Here is a 15,498-nt window from a genome sequence, read left to right on the forward strand (position 1 = left end):
AATTGCCTTTAATTGGAAAATACTGCCTAGAATTATTATATATAAATAGAATATATGGTGACATATCTTACTAAATAGTATATGAATAAACATAGAAATAACGCAATTTCTGGGTTATATATATAATTTCATATATTTATTTTTAATAATATTTTTAATAATTTATTTACAAAAAGAAGTTTTTCCAACAGTAGTGAACTAGAACAACAAAAATTCGTTTTATATTGTTTTAATTAATTGTATTTTTGGCTGACCATAAAACTCGAGTATTGCCAAATACCCATAATCAGTGGTCTTGAAAATATTTTTTGCATTTAATTATTCGTAAACAATTTTTTTTGGGACTGCAAGTACCAGGAATCAAACTCGGGTTCTGTCAAATTTGAAGCTCAGAGCCAGCGCACCATAACCAACTGACCCAAAACCATACTTAACTTTTATGTTATTTTTATGGAGTTCAATTACATTAAAAATAATTTATAAATAAAATTGTTTGTGACATTTGATTTTCGTTTACATTGGGTTTAAACGACAGTTCTGTTTGTAATTTTAGCTGTCAAAAATGTTCATTTTGCATTGAAAGCAACAACAATTAATAGCTAAAATTACAAACATGACAGCTATAACAACCTACAAAACTCTCGTGTTATATTTAGTATTAATAGAACGTTTACATTATTGCAATTTATGTAAATATCTAAGATATTCCGATTTCCTTTATGTTGTGCTATATGTATATCGATATAGCTTGGTTCTTGAGATATCAAAGTTTAAAGGTGAACATTTTTTATATTGTTATGCAATAACACAAAAAATTACAAATACTGATCATACAAAGATCAACTCGATAAGTCAGCTGATTTTCATTTTTGTATATATAGCATAGTTGGAAACTTATTTAGAATATGTAAAATTATCAAAATCCATTCTCAAATTGCAACGTCGAAGAAATGTGTTAATGACGTTCTACAATTATAAGTGCAAGCCTTTTCATGATTTATATAGCATGATTAACTGATGTTAAAATTTTAAATGAAGTAAAGTGTTATCCACTCTACTGTTTAGCATAAGTTTAGCATGTTAAATCGAAATTGTAAAGAGGCCTTATTTTAAACGATATATTTTTGACAAGCATTCTTATAATTGATTTGGACCAGTGACGACGCGTGCCCTATCTGGAAGGGTGTGCGGCCCTTCTTTAATGTTGTTTTTACATGTACCACTTATATTAAAATATATGAGATCTTTTATTAATAATAACTATATTATATAAGGCAACAATATATTCGCGCAATATTATATTAACAATTCATTAACAAAATAACATATTAAACAAATTAAATTAATAATTTATATACAAGATTAATATTATATCAATATGGAAGAAACAAAACTTCACATAATTCTCGTAACATCAAACCAAATTTTTTCAAACAAAAGAGTTTGTACTTAGAAACATACATGTTTGTGCAGTGATCAAACAAAATCGAAACCACTTGCAATGTCCGCACAAGTACCCCGCACAATAAGAACAGAAATTCGTGGGTGCTGCTGTTAAAAGGGGAGAGACGAAATGTGATAGAAATGTATGGTGAGATGAGCTGCAAACTTCAGCCGCTCATGCAACCGCTTTGGCAAATCATCATGTTGGATTCGTATGCATACAGTTGATATTCGAATAGAACAGAAAATTACTCTCCCACTACATAAATCTCTATTTCTGATATTACGAACGGGAGCACACGCACATTATTTTGTTCATATGTAACGTATGAATGTGCGTCCAACTTCTTTGCACACAAAGGGGAGAGACGAAATATAATAGAAATGTTCTGTGATTTGAGCTGCAAATATATGAGCACAACTAACAAGTATAGCGGCTAACAGAAGCAAATTAATTGAGTTTTCATAGACAATTATATTTAATTGTTTTTGCTAAAACTTTAAAAATATATATTTATATGGAAATGTAATAAATAATAATAATTCTTGATGTAAAGATACTTAATAAATTTATATACCTATGTTATTTAACATTTTGCAAATTATATTAGGGTGTTCACCGCACACCTCCGCACCTTAGAGCAGTCGTCACTGATTTGGACCATATCATTCATTAATTGACCTGAATCATTTTAATAATATCTAACTATTTGAATTTTTAGAGTATTTCACAATGCAAGTCATAGTAAGTACTTTTATTATATGGTATACAAATATTATTTTCATAATCATATTTAATTTATTGTAAATTTAATATCAAAAGATTTTAAATCTTTGAATACATCTACATTCCATTTTATTCCATTTTATTGGAACAAGATGATAAAGAAAGATATTTTTTTCATATAATTGTGGACCCTGCGAAAGTAGTTTAAAGAAAAAATTGTGGCCCAAAAAAGTTAACTCTAAACAGACACCAGTAGTATTTTTTATAATAACATGAAATATTTTAATTTAATTAACATTTAGTTAATTGAAACCAAAAGAACTAATAATTTTTCAGTATCGGTTGTGTTTTTATCGAAGAATAGCAATAACATAAACAATAGTCGTCCTATAATTTTCTAAGGAGAAATAATAAACAATTCACGTATTACCGATATAGATAAGAAATAAGAGTGGTATTTCTGGCGGGATTTAATGTATGCGTATTTAATCATATTATAAGTACCATCTCATCAAATTGTTTTTAAAAATATATATATATATATATATTATGACAAACAAATAGTAAACTTTCTTTCCAAAATAGTTAAGAGGATATTGAGAGGAGTATGGTGGATAACTCGTCGGAGCCACATATAGACTTGATAGATTCACAGCGACAACGGACAATATTAAGGCAAGTATGATACCTAGTCTAATGAAGTGATAAACAATAATCCAGTCAAGGCGCAAAGAGGGGTTTTGTAGATACCTCGCAGTTAATAGAGAGTAAAAGTGCTCAGGTGCACTGACTCAACTTAACTAGCCTCAACATATATATATGATACATTTCGATATAGAACATTTTCTTTGTTCTGAAAACAAATCTAGTTAACATATAGAAAATTTTTAAATCATTGTGAAATTTGTCAGTAATATCATTTATAAAATATTTTTATTGTATATGACTATATTCTACAATTAGCTTGTCAGCAATTTTCAATAGACTGCAACTTTCCATACGTTTTGGTCAAATTCGCTGCAAGTATTTGGATTGGCTTCGCTTATCTATCTATTTGATAATTCATTGACGCAAAATAAATAAATAAATCTTCAAAATGTTTTCTAAACTTTCCCGTCTTTATGTTTTGCGTGGCGTGCAACAATTTAACTTTGCCGGTTATTATTTCGTTCAACGTTTCAAAGGAGAATGTTCAGGCGACTCAAAGGGTGGAGCCAAGGGCGGAGGCAAGGGTGGAGCTAAGGTAAATATCTTATGTTTTGTATATTATACGAAGTTATATATGTAACTAATTAAGATATATAATTAATTTAATTTAGGATTATTAATTTAATTTAATATAAATTTGTTAATTTTATTTTTTATATATAAATTTATTTTCTCATATTATTTCATATTAAATAATAAAAGAGCTATATGAGGAAAAGGAACTATGATAAAAGCCTCACAATTATATAAATGAGAAAAAATTAATTTAAATTAAAGCGAAATTTGTTGATTAGCAAAATTTAAATATTTTTTCTTTGTGTAGTATTTGACAATTCGATTGTCAGCTGTTTCCAAAAGAATTAGTCTGTGATGCCTTTTGGCCAAAGTCGGTGTGTGTGTGTACGTTGGGTTTGCTTATCCGAAGTTTGAGATAGTTGAGATTACGGGTATATAAACTAATCTTAAAAATGTTGTTTTCGAATCTTTCTCGTAATGCTCCTCGGGGTGTACAACAACTAAAAATCGGTGGATGTTATTCCGCTTTGAGATGCAAAAGCTCAAAGGTATGTTTATTAGATTTTGTAAATTTTGGGAAGTTATGTAATTAAGTAATATATAACAAAAATGGTTAACTTTATAATATTTTAATATCTATATTAATATAATATTAATATCACATATTAAAAAGTAAGATGCAGCTTTAGTTTGTTACATTCATCTAATTGGTAAAATGTAGTCAAGCGTTGACAGATTTTTTGTGTCTATGTGTGATTCCTAATTATAAAATATGGAATGAAATATGAAATGTGGTACTTAATCAATATATTAAAATTCTTCAACTTTAATTTTTACTGAACATGTAGAACTACCAATATAAATACTTAATAAATATATTATAAATGTGTGTATGTTAAAAACCGGCCAATGATGTCTATAACCAAGAAACCTATAAAAATATGTGAGTGAATAATCTCGTAACCTCAATAAGATCCAAATATTTAAGAAGTTATTTTTACTTTTCGTTACTTCAATTTAAACCTCTTTAAATAGTATTATGTAAATAGATATATAAAAATAAAAACTGTATATATTTATAACAATTTGTTTACAACTTCGCCGGTTGATTGTAACACCAAGGCTGTGTACACTGTAAACTGTCAGTAATGGTACACTTTTTTATGAACTTTAATTTTTAATTTCTCAATACTAAAATTATCAATTTCATGTAAGCATCTAGCAGTTTTTATAAGTGTCGAGTATCAGAATACAATACAAAGACAATTATTGGTTGGGTGAAAAGTATTGATCAAGAAATATGACATAATTAGTTGCACTAAACTTACTTTTTGACCAAAAAAGGCATAATTAAAGTTTCTAAAGTACGATAACAATTTCAAAAGTGCAGTGATTTAATGACAAATTTTAATACAATCGCTTTTACTAAGCAACTATTTCCAATATACTATATGTACATGTAGAGTACATAAAGCAGTATCGAAAACTTAAAGCTCTAGAATTGCTTCAAATTATAAATTTTTGCGTTCATTATAACTCTATATAACGATTACTAGCATACGAAATATTTACCTTGATTAGACAAATACTATTACAACATCTTTTAAGTTTAAACCCCGATTTGTCGAGCAGCAAGAAATATTGATAAATAGTGTAGTCTATCTGATTAAAAAATTAATATTTTTAAATATAAAAGCAAAATTAAGCCCCGGTGCTTGTAAGCGGTCAAAAGCTCATAACACTTAGTCATAAAAATAACGATAATAACATTTAGAAAACAAAAAATTTGTAATTTAAATAAAGGCATTCGACAGCTTTAAGGTTCTAACTTCTATGTATGTTATAGTAGGTATTATATAGGATGAGAACGCTTTTTACGAATCTTAAGAATACTTAAAGCTCCATTATTGAGAAGTTCTTGAACTCAAATTGTGAAAGCCTAACCATTTTACGAGTATATATAACAGCGCCGGACAAAAACATAGATGTTCTAGTGTCTCCATTTCTCCAACTCTGCATTTATTGCATTCGGCAGTATTAGTAATTCCTTTCTTGAATGTGTGTGCTCGCCAGCATACCTACAATAGTTCTGCAATCTTTATCTGACCGTACAAAACAAGTGTACATTTCTTCATTTGTAGTGCACATAGATTTTGTAGTTTTACAGTAGGTTACTGTTCCACCAGAGTATAATCTGTCTTATAGGCTCTATGTTAATTTCGTGGCGTAGATTTATAACTTTCCTTATTAAAACACAATAAATGAAAAATCAAGTGCTTTGTTACTGAAATGACTAAGTGAGAATATCTTAACTGTAGATCTAGATCGTACATTATAAAAAACTCTGTGGAATGTTTATTAGAGATGATAACGTTTAAAATAAAAGATCTGATTAGACATTTGTAATGTATTTTTAACAAAGTTTTTAATTATCCGATTAAGTGTAATTTCACCGTCCAATGCAAGTTTGCACTTTAGATGATTTAATCACGTGAGAATAATTATTTTTTTGGCTTTGTAGAAACATTATAAATATTATATAATTATATAATAATAAGTAACATACACAAAATTTTGCTTAAGAAATTGTTGCTATTATTATTATTCTTGTTTTAATACAAAGTATAAAAATTTAGTACTAACTACTAAATTTAGAACTCATGTAAATATTTTAGATTCTGTCTTTTTATACAAAAATAAATTTGCAGTAACAACGATGTTGTTTTGTGTACTATTGGAGTTTGTTTATATATACAAAAGACTTACTTGGTATTGGTGGACTTAATATACAAATTATCAACTTTATGTTGGCATATAGATTAGTGGAAAACTTTCATAATAATTGGATTGGTGCCTTTCATTTCAAAATTTATTTAGGTTGGTAATGTAAAGTGAGTTTATCAATACCAGTGAAATATTGAAAATCAAATTTTTGTAATCCAGTTTTTGATCTGCCACATAACTATTTGTTTTATTAATGAAAATATTTCTGTTTGATTTAATTATTTTAGTAAATGATATATTAGATTTCTTTTAGAAACCCTCCTATTTCGTAGAAAAAATTACATTAGTAAATCTCTAATTAACTCTAAAATGAACTTTAAATCAAATTTTTAATTATTTATCGCATTAAGAAAAAAAAATAAAGCTTATTTCGAACAGAAGGTATTTTATACTTTATACTCATATACTAAGAACAGATCTATCAACAGTACTGGTAATTTTAGGGGCTGTATTCTAATACCTTTCTGAAATTATACAAATATATGTATAATTTTTTTCATTTTTTTTTGTGTTTAATACAGTCTTATTCATTTAAGAAACTTTTGAAACTATTGTAAAAATTGATATTCATATCACTTTCAGTAGTATAGTGTATAGTGGAACAATAAATAGAACCCAATTTAGTACGCACTCCACTTTGACATAAATTCATTAGGTAATAGCTTTTAATTTATACTTAATTGCAATATAATGAAAACTAGTTTCACACAAAAATTGCTTCCAAAATTCTAAATAGAAATCAACCCAGCTTGAATGAATCATTTAGCACTTTAAACAAATGAAAAAAAAAAAAACTTGTGAAACTTGTTTGTATATATTAATACATTTACTTTAAAATAAAAAAATTAAAAAATCCAAAGCTTCAATAACTCGGCATGAGTCCAAAAATCCAAAAATATTTACAAAGACACTCATTAAAAATGGACAGTACACATTTATTTACTTCTGGAGGAAATATGGAGGCTTCTACTCTTCAATATAATATTGATATATTTATTCTAAAGTATTTTTTTTTCACTACTTTAAATTTGTGCCACCACAGTTTATAATAAAATAGAATAGAAAAGAATGGAATCAAATCCTATAAAATATAATATGATACAATAGAATTGAATAGGAATATAAGAATAGGATAATAATGACTAATAACAATAATAATAACAAACTAATAATAATAATAATAAAGATACTTGATGAATAAAAATTAATATACAATAATGATAACAGTATTGGTTGAAACCACTATTACTTTCGAACTAATACCTCACATCGGATCCAAGGATAAGCTATTTTCTAAGCTAGTTCAATTCGTTGTGAAAAACAACTATTGAGTAATTAAGTTAGTTATTCTTAACGATGTGAAGCTACGACTTTTTATAACGTCATTACGATTTCCCAGGTCTGCTATATATTTAAAAATAAGCTATATGTGGATATAGCGTAGTGAAAAGATTTCTTTAAAGTAGGTTTCTTAACCCAAATCCTTCAAGAGTGTCTGGTAATCAAAATCGTTGTCGTAATTAAAGATATCAATCATACAGCTATTGGTTTATTAACCTGATCAACGATTATATATAGTACATCCGCACGAATGATATGCTAAGAGATCTTAGAATAGACCTGGTCAGTCAAAAAATACATAAGGGACAGAGCCCTGAAGTTATATGCGAAAATTGACAGGCTATCCTAATTACCACTATCTAATCTTAGAGTAATCAGTCTCCGCACGGGGAGGTACGCAGATCCTAGATCAATCACTGAATAATTATGAAGATTATAAGAGATATACAAATTAGTCAATGAGATGGGTGGGACCCTGTGGTACCCCCAGCTATCAAAGAGTAAAGGAGAGGATCAACATACAATTCTATTCAAAGACCCCTTAAGTAAATTTATAGATATAATAACAAGTAGTAGTACATGCATAGTAAATAAGTAAGTAAATAATACTTTGTACCAGAAGTTGGTCGCTGTTACCTAGTCAGGGCGTAGGATTGAGGATCTATAGCCCCCCCGATAGGAATCAAAAAACTGTTTTTATACTTATGTATATTAATTATTAATGCACCATAACTATTTAATGGAATTTAAGTTAATTTACTGATATTATTGCAGTACATTGAAATCCAATTAACTAAAACCGCTACGAAAGTAAAACCTACAAAATGTGTACAATTAAAAATATAATTAGCAGTTAAATACACATTGTAATATCTATTTTCACGACTGAACTATTTTGAATCAGACGTAGACGTTCGATTTATTACTTCATGCAAATATATTTTCTTATAACTTATAAAGTAGATACAAGCGCTGCTATTAAAAAATTTTAATCTTAAATTTTACTTTATTTTTCTCATAAAATAAAATTTAATCAAGTAGCAGTTTGAAAAAATTTAATCTTATTTCAATTTTATTTTTTTCTTACTGTTTTGAAATTTGTAATATATATATATATACATAGAATTGTATATTTGTTGTCATAGTTCTATCTATTAATCTTATCGTTTGAGTGTAATCTCACGCAAATTTAAAAATCTCATGTCCAGTTTTCTGTTTGACTTGATAGAAATCGGTTATAAGCAAGCAAGAATGGTAAATTATTTAAAATATAAAGAGTAGTTTAATAACTAAAAAAAAATTGTTTTGGCAATAAATAAAACATTAATGCTCTATTTTCTTCACAGGGTTCCAAGGAGTTTCGCATTGAAACTGATACCTTCGGTGAGTTAAAGGTACCAGCTGATAAGTATTATGGAGCTCAAACAATGCGTTCTAAGTTAAATTTTCCAATTGGTGGTGAACGAGAACGTATGCCGGTATGTTAAATTAATACAAACTGTTTTAATCACGGTTTTTCAGTTGTCTTTTTTTTTTTTTTAATTAAAGAAACCCGTAATCCAAGCTATGGGTATTTTAAAGAAGGCCGCTGCAGAAGTTAATAAAGAATTCGGGTTGGATGCAAAAATTAGTGAGAATATTTCAAAGGCATGTGATGAAGTTATCTCAGGTCAGCTCTATGAAGATCATTTTCCTTTGGTTATCTGGCAAACCGGTTCTGGTACTCAAACCAACATGAATTGCAATGAGGTACGTATGAAATATATAATATTTCAAAATAAATTATTTGAAGATATATAATTTGATCTATTAATCAAGAAATTTGTTTATCTGGAAATTTCTTGACTTCTTTAATAATTACTGGCCATAATGAGAATGTTCATTCTATGAACCATTAATAAATGTAGACCATTTAAGTTCATGGTTATTCATGGAATATTATTCATGAAAAAACTATTAATTATACTATTAATATTTATCAGTGTTTATATGGCTTGTAGTTGTAATTAATCTAGTTTATGAGAGTTGTAAATCAAAAAATTAATGGTTCATTCAAAAATATAATGTTTAATACTGGAACAATACAGTAAATTATTTTCATACAATAACAGTGTTTTAACACCGGGTTATTTTTATCAAACTGTAGTTTAGCTTAATTATAATAAAGATTTATAGTTAATATTCGATAGGATTTTTGTCTATCCAGCAATTCAGCTTCGCATGTCGAATTCTGATATATAGAAAATATAATTAAAATAAGTAAAGAGATGCAATTTCAGTTTTTTGCTACTACCACTAAGTTACCGTTTACCGGTAAGTTAATATATTAGAAAATAGTTTTTGGGTGTACATCACAAACACTTTAATTAAAATTAAATTAAATTAAAAAATTTATTTATGCAAAAAACAATTTGAAATACAATTGAAATACAATTGAAATTGAAATACAATTTGAAATATTCTATTTATTGTAATTGATTAAATTCATCAAATGTTTTTGTTATGATATGAACCGATTATCCTTTCTTCCACGATAATGGTTTTGCACTTATTACTAACTTAGTAATAATTCTCCTGCTAGATTTGTCTAGATTATGTTTTTGTTGGAATTATAGTAGTTCTAGCAAGGGTTATCTCTCTAACCTCAAAGATGAACGATATCGAGTCGTATAAAAAGACGAGTATCGCCGGGATATACACCCGACCACTTCTGAAATTTTCTGAAATCTTATTCCGTGAAATTACGCATAAAATCAAATATCAAATAAACTAAATATATTTATTTTTGTTCTTTATAGGTTATTAGTAACCGCGCAATTGAAATGATGGGCGGTCAACTTGGTTCGAAAACTCCTGTACATCCTAATGATCATGTCAACAAATCTCAAAGTTCGAATGATACTTTTCCAACTGCCATTCATGTTTCTGTAGCTGTAGAATTGTGTAAAAATCTTAAGCCTGCCCTTCAATGTTTGCATGATGCTTTAAAGGCAAAATCTGAAGAATTTAAAGATATTATCAAAATTGGTCGTACCCACACCATGGATGCTGTTCCATTGACATTGGGACAAGAGTTTAGTGGTTATACTCAACAAATGTCCTATGCAATTGATCGTGTTAATTCTGTTATGCCACGCTGTTTAGAGCTTGCTATCGGCGGTACTGCTGTTGGTACTGGATTGAATACACGCATTGGTTTTGCTGAAAAATGTTGTAAACGTATTTCCGAGCTGACTGACCTGCCATTTGTTAGTGCCCCAAATCTGTTTGAAGGCTTGGCTTCACGTGATGCAATGGTAGAAGTCAGCGGTGCTCTTAACACAATCGCTGTGAGCCTTATGAAAATTGGCAATGATATACGCTTCCTAGGTTCTGGTCCACGTTGTGGTTTAGGAGAACTAATGTTACCTGAAAATGAACCTGGTAGTTCAATTATGCCTGGTAAAGTCAACCCTACACAATGTGAATCAATTACTATGTTGGCTGCACAAGTTATGGGCAATCATGTTGCTGTAACTATTGGAGGTTCAAATGGTCACTTTGAACTTAACGTGTTCAAACCATTAGTGGTGTCAAATGTTTTACGTTCTATACGCTTGTTATGTAAGTATATGTTGCTATAACATAATAAAATTTTAAAGTAACTAAATTTTTCATCTATCATATTGTAGCTGATGGGTGCCGTACATTCACCAAGAATTGCGTTGCTGGTATTAAACCGAATAAGGAACGTATTGCTAAAATCATGCAAGAATCACTTATGTTAGTTACTGCTCTGAATCCTCATATTGGTTATGATAAAGCAGCTAAAATTGCTAAAACTGCTCACAAGAATGGTACAACGCTTAAGGAAGAGGCAATTAAGTTGGGCTTCCTCAATGAACAGCAATTCGCTGAATGGGTTAATCCCAAAAATATGTTGGGACCGAAATAAATTTAGCTTGCTTTTATTTTATTTTATAATACGATGAAAATTTTTTTATTTTTAAAATTTTATTTGTTAAATAAATATGTTTCTTAAATATTTGGCAAATCGCATCTGTGTGTATAATATAATATATAATTACATTTATATTATATTTTTTAAGATAGTAGATATCTTTACCAAATCGAGATGAGTTTTTAGAAGTACAGACAAAAATGTAACTAATAGGCCGTAAAGGGAGTAATAGGGCCCCTCTTCACTTTGAAAATAATACGAGGAAATTACGAATTCATATCTCCATTCTTTATTAATGCATCACCTCATGATTGAATAGTAAATTAAACTATAGGCAATCCAGCATTTTATATAAAAACAAATAAGTAATTTTCTGGCTACGGAGCTGAGTACTAGTGTAATTTCGCAAAGTATACTTTTCTTACATGTAGCACTGAAAGCTAACATCGACATTAACTAATAGTAATACATGAGGATAATGATGAATAAATTTGTGACCGGTTTTAGACATTCAATTTTACCTATTACAAAGATATACTCGTATATCTGATTTGACAAAAGCAGACTTCTATTTTTAAAATCATAAGTTTAAAAGTAGATTATAAAGACAGAATCTCAACACACCTAAAGACACAGTGGTTTATTTCGTGAGGTGATCAACGGGATAGATAATGTCTTGACAATAAATTTAAAATTATCCAAAACTACACAAAACGTATATTTATAGTGTTTTATTTTAGTACCAAAACTAAGAGAGTATAAATTTACATAAATCCCTTGAAAACTGAGAATATTATTTTCTACATACAAATAGATATATGTATATCTATGTAAATAATATATATATGTATGTATATAAATAAAACTTTAGTGAATTGAAAATATAAAAAAAACTTCCACAAAAATAATAAATTTAATGATATAATATGTACATTAATAATATAACATATAATATATATTTAATATTAATATTATATTAATATATTTATTATTAGTTGTAGATTTCTTGTCTTGTTGATGACTCTCAAAAAGAATCGAAATATAGAATTATAAAAAATATTAAAAAAATGTTTAACTTAAAAAAGGTGACCTGTAGCCGGGAATATAATATATATAAAAAAACATTAATAATAATTCATATTTTTGCTTACATTGAAAGCATTAGGTGAAGGGTTTTATATATAAAATATTATTTTTTATTTGTCCGAATTTAATTTTCTTCTGGTATTTCACATTTATTTTCATTGCTATTGATGAAATATATGGTAAAATCGGTATTATACCGACATTTCTTGGACCTACAGATATCGAAGTTTAAAGTTGTGAACAATATATCTGTAGTTAAATCACGGCACATTAATTAATAAAAATTAATGTACTAATATTTAAAAAAAGTAAAAGTAAATGTACAAATTGCCGCTAGGTGGCGAGTATAATTGTTGTTTGTGTAATCAATGTAAATAATTTAAATCTTTAAACTCCGATAATCCAAAAACCCAGTATTAGTATTTACTATTCATTTTAATTTTTGTTTTATATTCGTTTTCAATTGTTTAAATTTAATTCTACATAAATCGCTGACACACGTTTTGTTAAAAGTCAAATGTGTAAGCTTAAAACTGTATTATAATTACTATAAGAGTAAACTTGTTAACAAATTTATCAAATTATAATTTAAATCTATATTTTTTACGATAATCAAAATTTATTTAATAATTTTCAAAATAATTTATTTAATTTTTATAAAATTAAGTAATGATTATAAAAGTCTTCACTGACTTACCCAAATTTGACAGCAACCAATATGCATAAAGGCGAAAATTAAACCGCTGCCCTCCTTATTGTGAGATATTTCACAATAAATGGTTACCGTTACTTGTGGTTCATTATCAACTGTTTTTAAAAATTACAGAATTTTCATTCCAACAAGATAAATTTAACTCTCTACAAATTATAGATTTATTGACATACATTTATTTCATACCAATTAAAAGTAAATATAAAAAATTATTAATATTGAGTTTTTGATTTAAATGCATTATTGCGTCACGAAATTCAATATGGCGTTTTTTTAGGTTTCGACATATTTTTCAAAATTTTTTAATATATTTGAAAAAACACAATATTTTTATTGTAAAGCACTTTAAACTTAATCATTTATCCTTATTAACTTAATTATTTTATAATTGATGTTAAAAACTGAATTTAACTGATATTGAATTTTGCCGATATTAACTAGCTAAGCATCACTTTATAACTGCTTCTTATGATTTTTTGTTTTTCAATTTTCGCCGCTGTTTGATCTTTCACTTCCAATTAGGCTTGTGTTGGGGAAAACTTATCCAAAGCGAATTTGATTAGAGCACCATAAAATATGGTGATTTAATTTACTTTTCGATAATTTCTTTTTTAGGAAATTAAAAGTGTCAATCAATTTAAAATAATTTATAAATATCAGTAAATATATAAATACAAATATATATATATATTATAAATAAATATAATGTTATAAATAACATTATAATATTATAAATAAAATTACTATTTTTAAATATTTCTGTACAAAGAAAAAAGGTTCAATCCTTTTGTGAATTATTTATATCTTTATATTTTTTATTTCATTTTAATTATTACATTCTTCTTATTTATTATCAGATCTCTAGGTTAAGTTGGTCTAAACTGGAAAGGAAACGTGCTAGTTAGCTACTTCAACTAAGGTGTAACTAGCCCAGCACTACAGTATCGGTGCAGGTCACTGCATGATGAAACTGGGACTATATTATAACAACTTTTGTCGTAGTTGTGACTTTGCGGATGAGAAAAGAACTGTGCCCCATCTCATGTGTCACTGTACATCATTAGCTAAGAGAAGATCTAAAATCTTCTGGCTCTAACATATGCGCAGAGATTAATGATACTCGGAACTCATTTTTTAAAGAATCTTAGCAAGCTTTAAGACTTCCTTTTAAGAAGAATTATAAGGCTTGCTAAAGGTTTAAAGTGTTTTTAAATCGCTTGAGTTTTATTACAGTAGTATAGTGTCTTAATAGATCCCTAAAAACAGCAGTATAACTTAACTTAATACAAAAGAATCTTAAATAAATATTTTCGTTTATTATTTATGCTCTTGAACAAAACTTTTTTTTTTTTTTTCTTTAAGAATTGATTCGTTATATTTATGTTTAAGTATATTGTGAATTTTTTTCTGGCATACTTTTCGAACGCATTCTGAACCAAGCCACTTTATAAATTTTTGAATTGAATGAAAGCAGCAATCAAAACAAAATATAAAATTCGAATCAAAATGAGAACAAACAGCGATTTGGATCATAATAGCGACAAGCAGTTGAAAAATATTGAAAATATTCAAAACGAAGTGCATAAATTGGAAGTTTGCCATAATGTATGCAATAGTCTAGCCAATAGTTTACAGGAATTAATATTAAAACTGGAAACGTTAAAAAAAGAAAAGGATGAACTGGTACATGCCATAACAAAGTCTGAGCCTGAAGATATGGAAACTCTTAAGAATCATATATTAGATGAGAATGCAGATTATGATTCACAGAGTGAGTTTTGGATTTCACAAAACAATGTATATCTAATTTAAATTAAATTTTTCTTTTATAATCTTTCAGATATTTTAGATGAAAAGGATGTAGCAAACGATCTACAAAATTTGTATTGTTTGTTGGGCTATTCTATAACTGATGCTGAATTTGTAGACGGAAAAATTAATGTTTTAACAGTAAATAATTCATAATTATATTGTAAACCATAAGAACAATATCATATATTTTTTATTTAAACAGTTTAACTACAATGCAAGATGTTATGTGAAATTGGCGAATGAAGAAGATTGCTGGCATTTAATTGAAATCTATCCCTCTCATCCAAATTTTGATAGCATCAAAGAATTTCTGTATAAAACGCAAGATACATCTGGATTACTTAGAAATTTAAGAAAATATTTTGCCGACTCAAGTAGTGATTAATGAAGCTTTATTAAATTTTATTAATAATATTTTTCATATGATTT

At 27.6% G+C, this 15,498-nt stretch overlaps 2 protein-coding genes across 4 annotated transcripts; both read left to right on the top strand.

The window, feature by feature from the left end:
* Window positions 1-3,104: 3,104 nt before the first annotated feature.
* Window positions 3,105-11,554, top strand: LOC119669880 (fumarate hydratase, mitochondrial-like). 3 transcript variants are annotated; one of them, XM_038079918.1, is made up of 5 exons: window positions 3,105-3,413; window positions 8,866-8,997; window positions 9,068-9,268; window positions 10,318-11,122; window positions 11,191-11,554. In XM_038079918.1, the coding sequence occupies exons 1-5, from the start codon at window positions 3,267-3,269 to the stop codon at window positions 11,451-11,453; spliced, it is 1,548 nt and encodes a 515-aa protein (XP_037935846.1). In that variant the 5' UTR covers window positions 3,105-3,266; the 3' UTR covers window positions 11,454-11,554. The 3 variants fall into 3 exon arrangements, with proteins under 3 accessions (XP_037935846.1, XP_037935847.1, XP_037935848.1); XM_038079919.1 differs by lacking the exon at window positions 3,105-3,413 and adding an exon at window positions 3,748-3,942; XM_038079920.1 differs by lacking the exon at window positions 3,105-3,413 and adding an exon at window positions 8,618-8,773.
* A 3,164-nt stretch (window positions 11,555-14,718) lies between these two features.
* LOC119669883 lies at window positions 14,719-15,460 on the top strand. The gene is made up of 3 exons (XM_038079922.1): window positions 14,719-15,028; window positions 15,098-15,207; window positions 15,272-15,460. Exons 1-3 carry the CDS (start codon window positions 14,722-14,724, stop codon window positions 15,452-15,454), a joined length of 600 nt encoding a protein of 199 aa, XP_037935850.1. The 5' UTR covers window positions 14,719-14,721; the 3' UTR covers window positions 15,455-15,460.
* The last annotated feature ends 38 nt before the right edge of the window (window positions 15,461-15,498 follow it).

Source organism: Teleopsis dalmanni, chromosome 1 (assembly GCF_002237135.1).
Source record: "Teleopsis dalmanni isolate 2A chromosome 1, ASM223713v2, whole genome shotgun sequence".
In the NCBI taxonomy this organism is placed as follows: domain Eukaryota; kingdom Metazoa; phylum Arthropoda; class Insecta; order Diptera; family Diopsidae; genus Teleopsis; species Teleopsis dalmanni.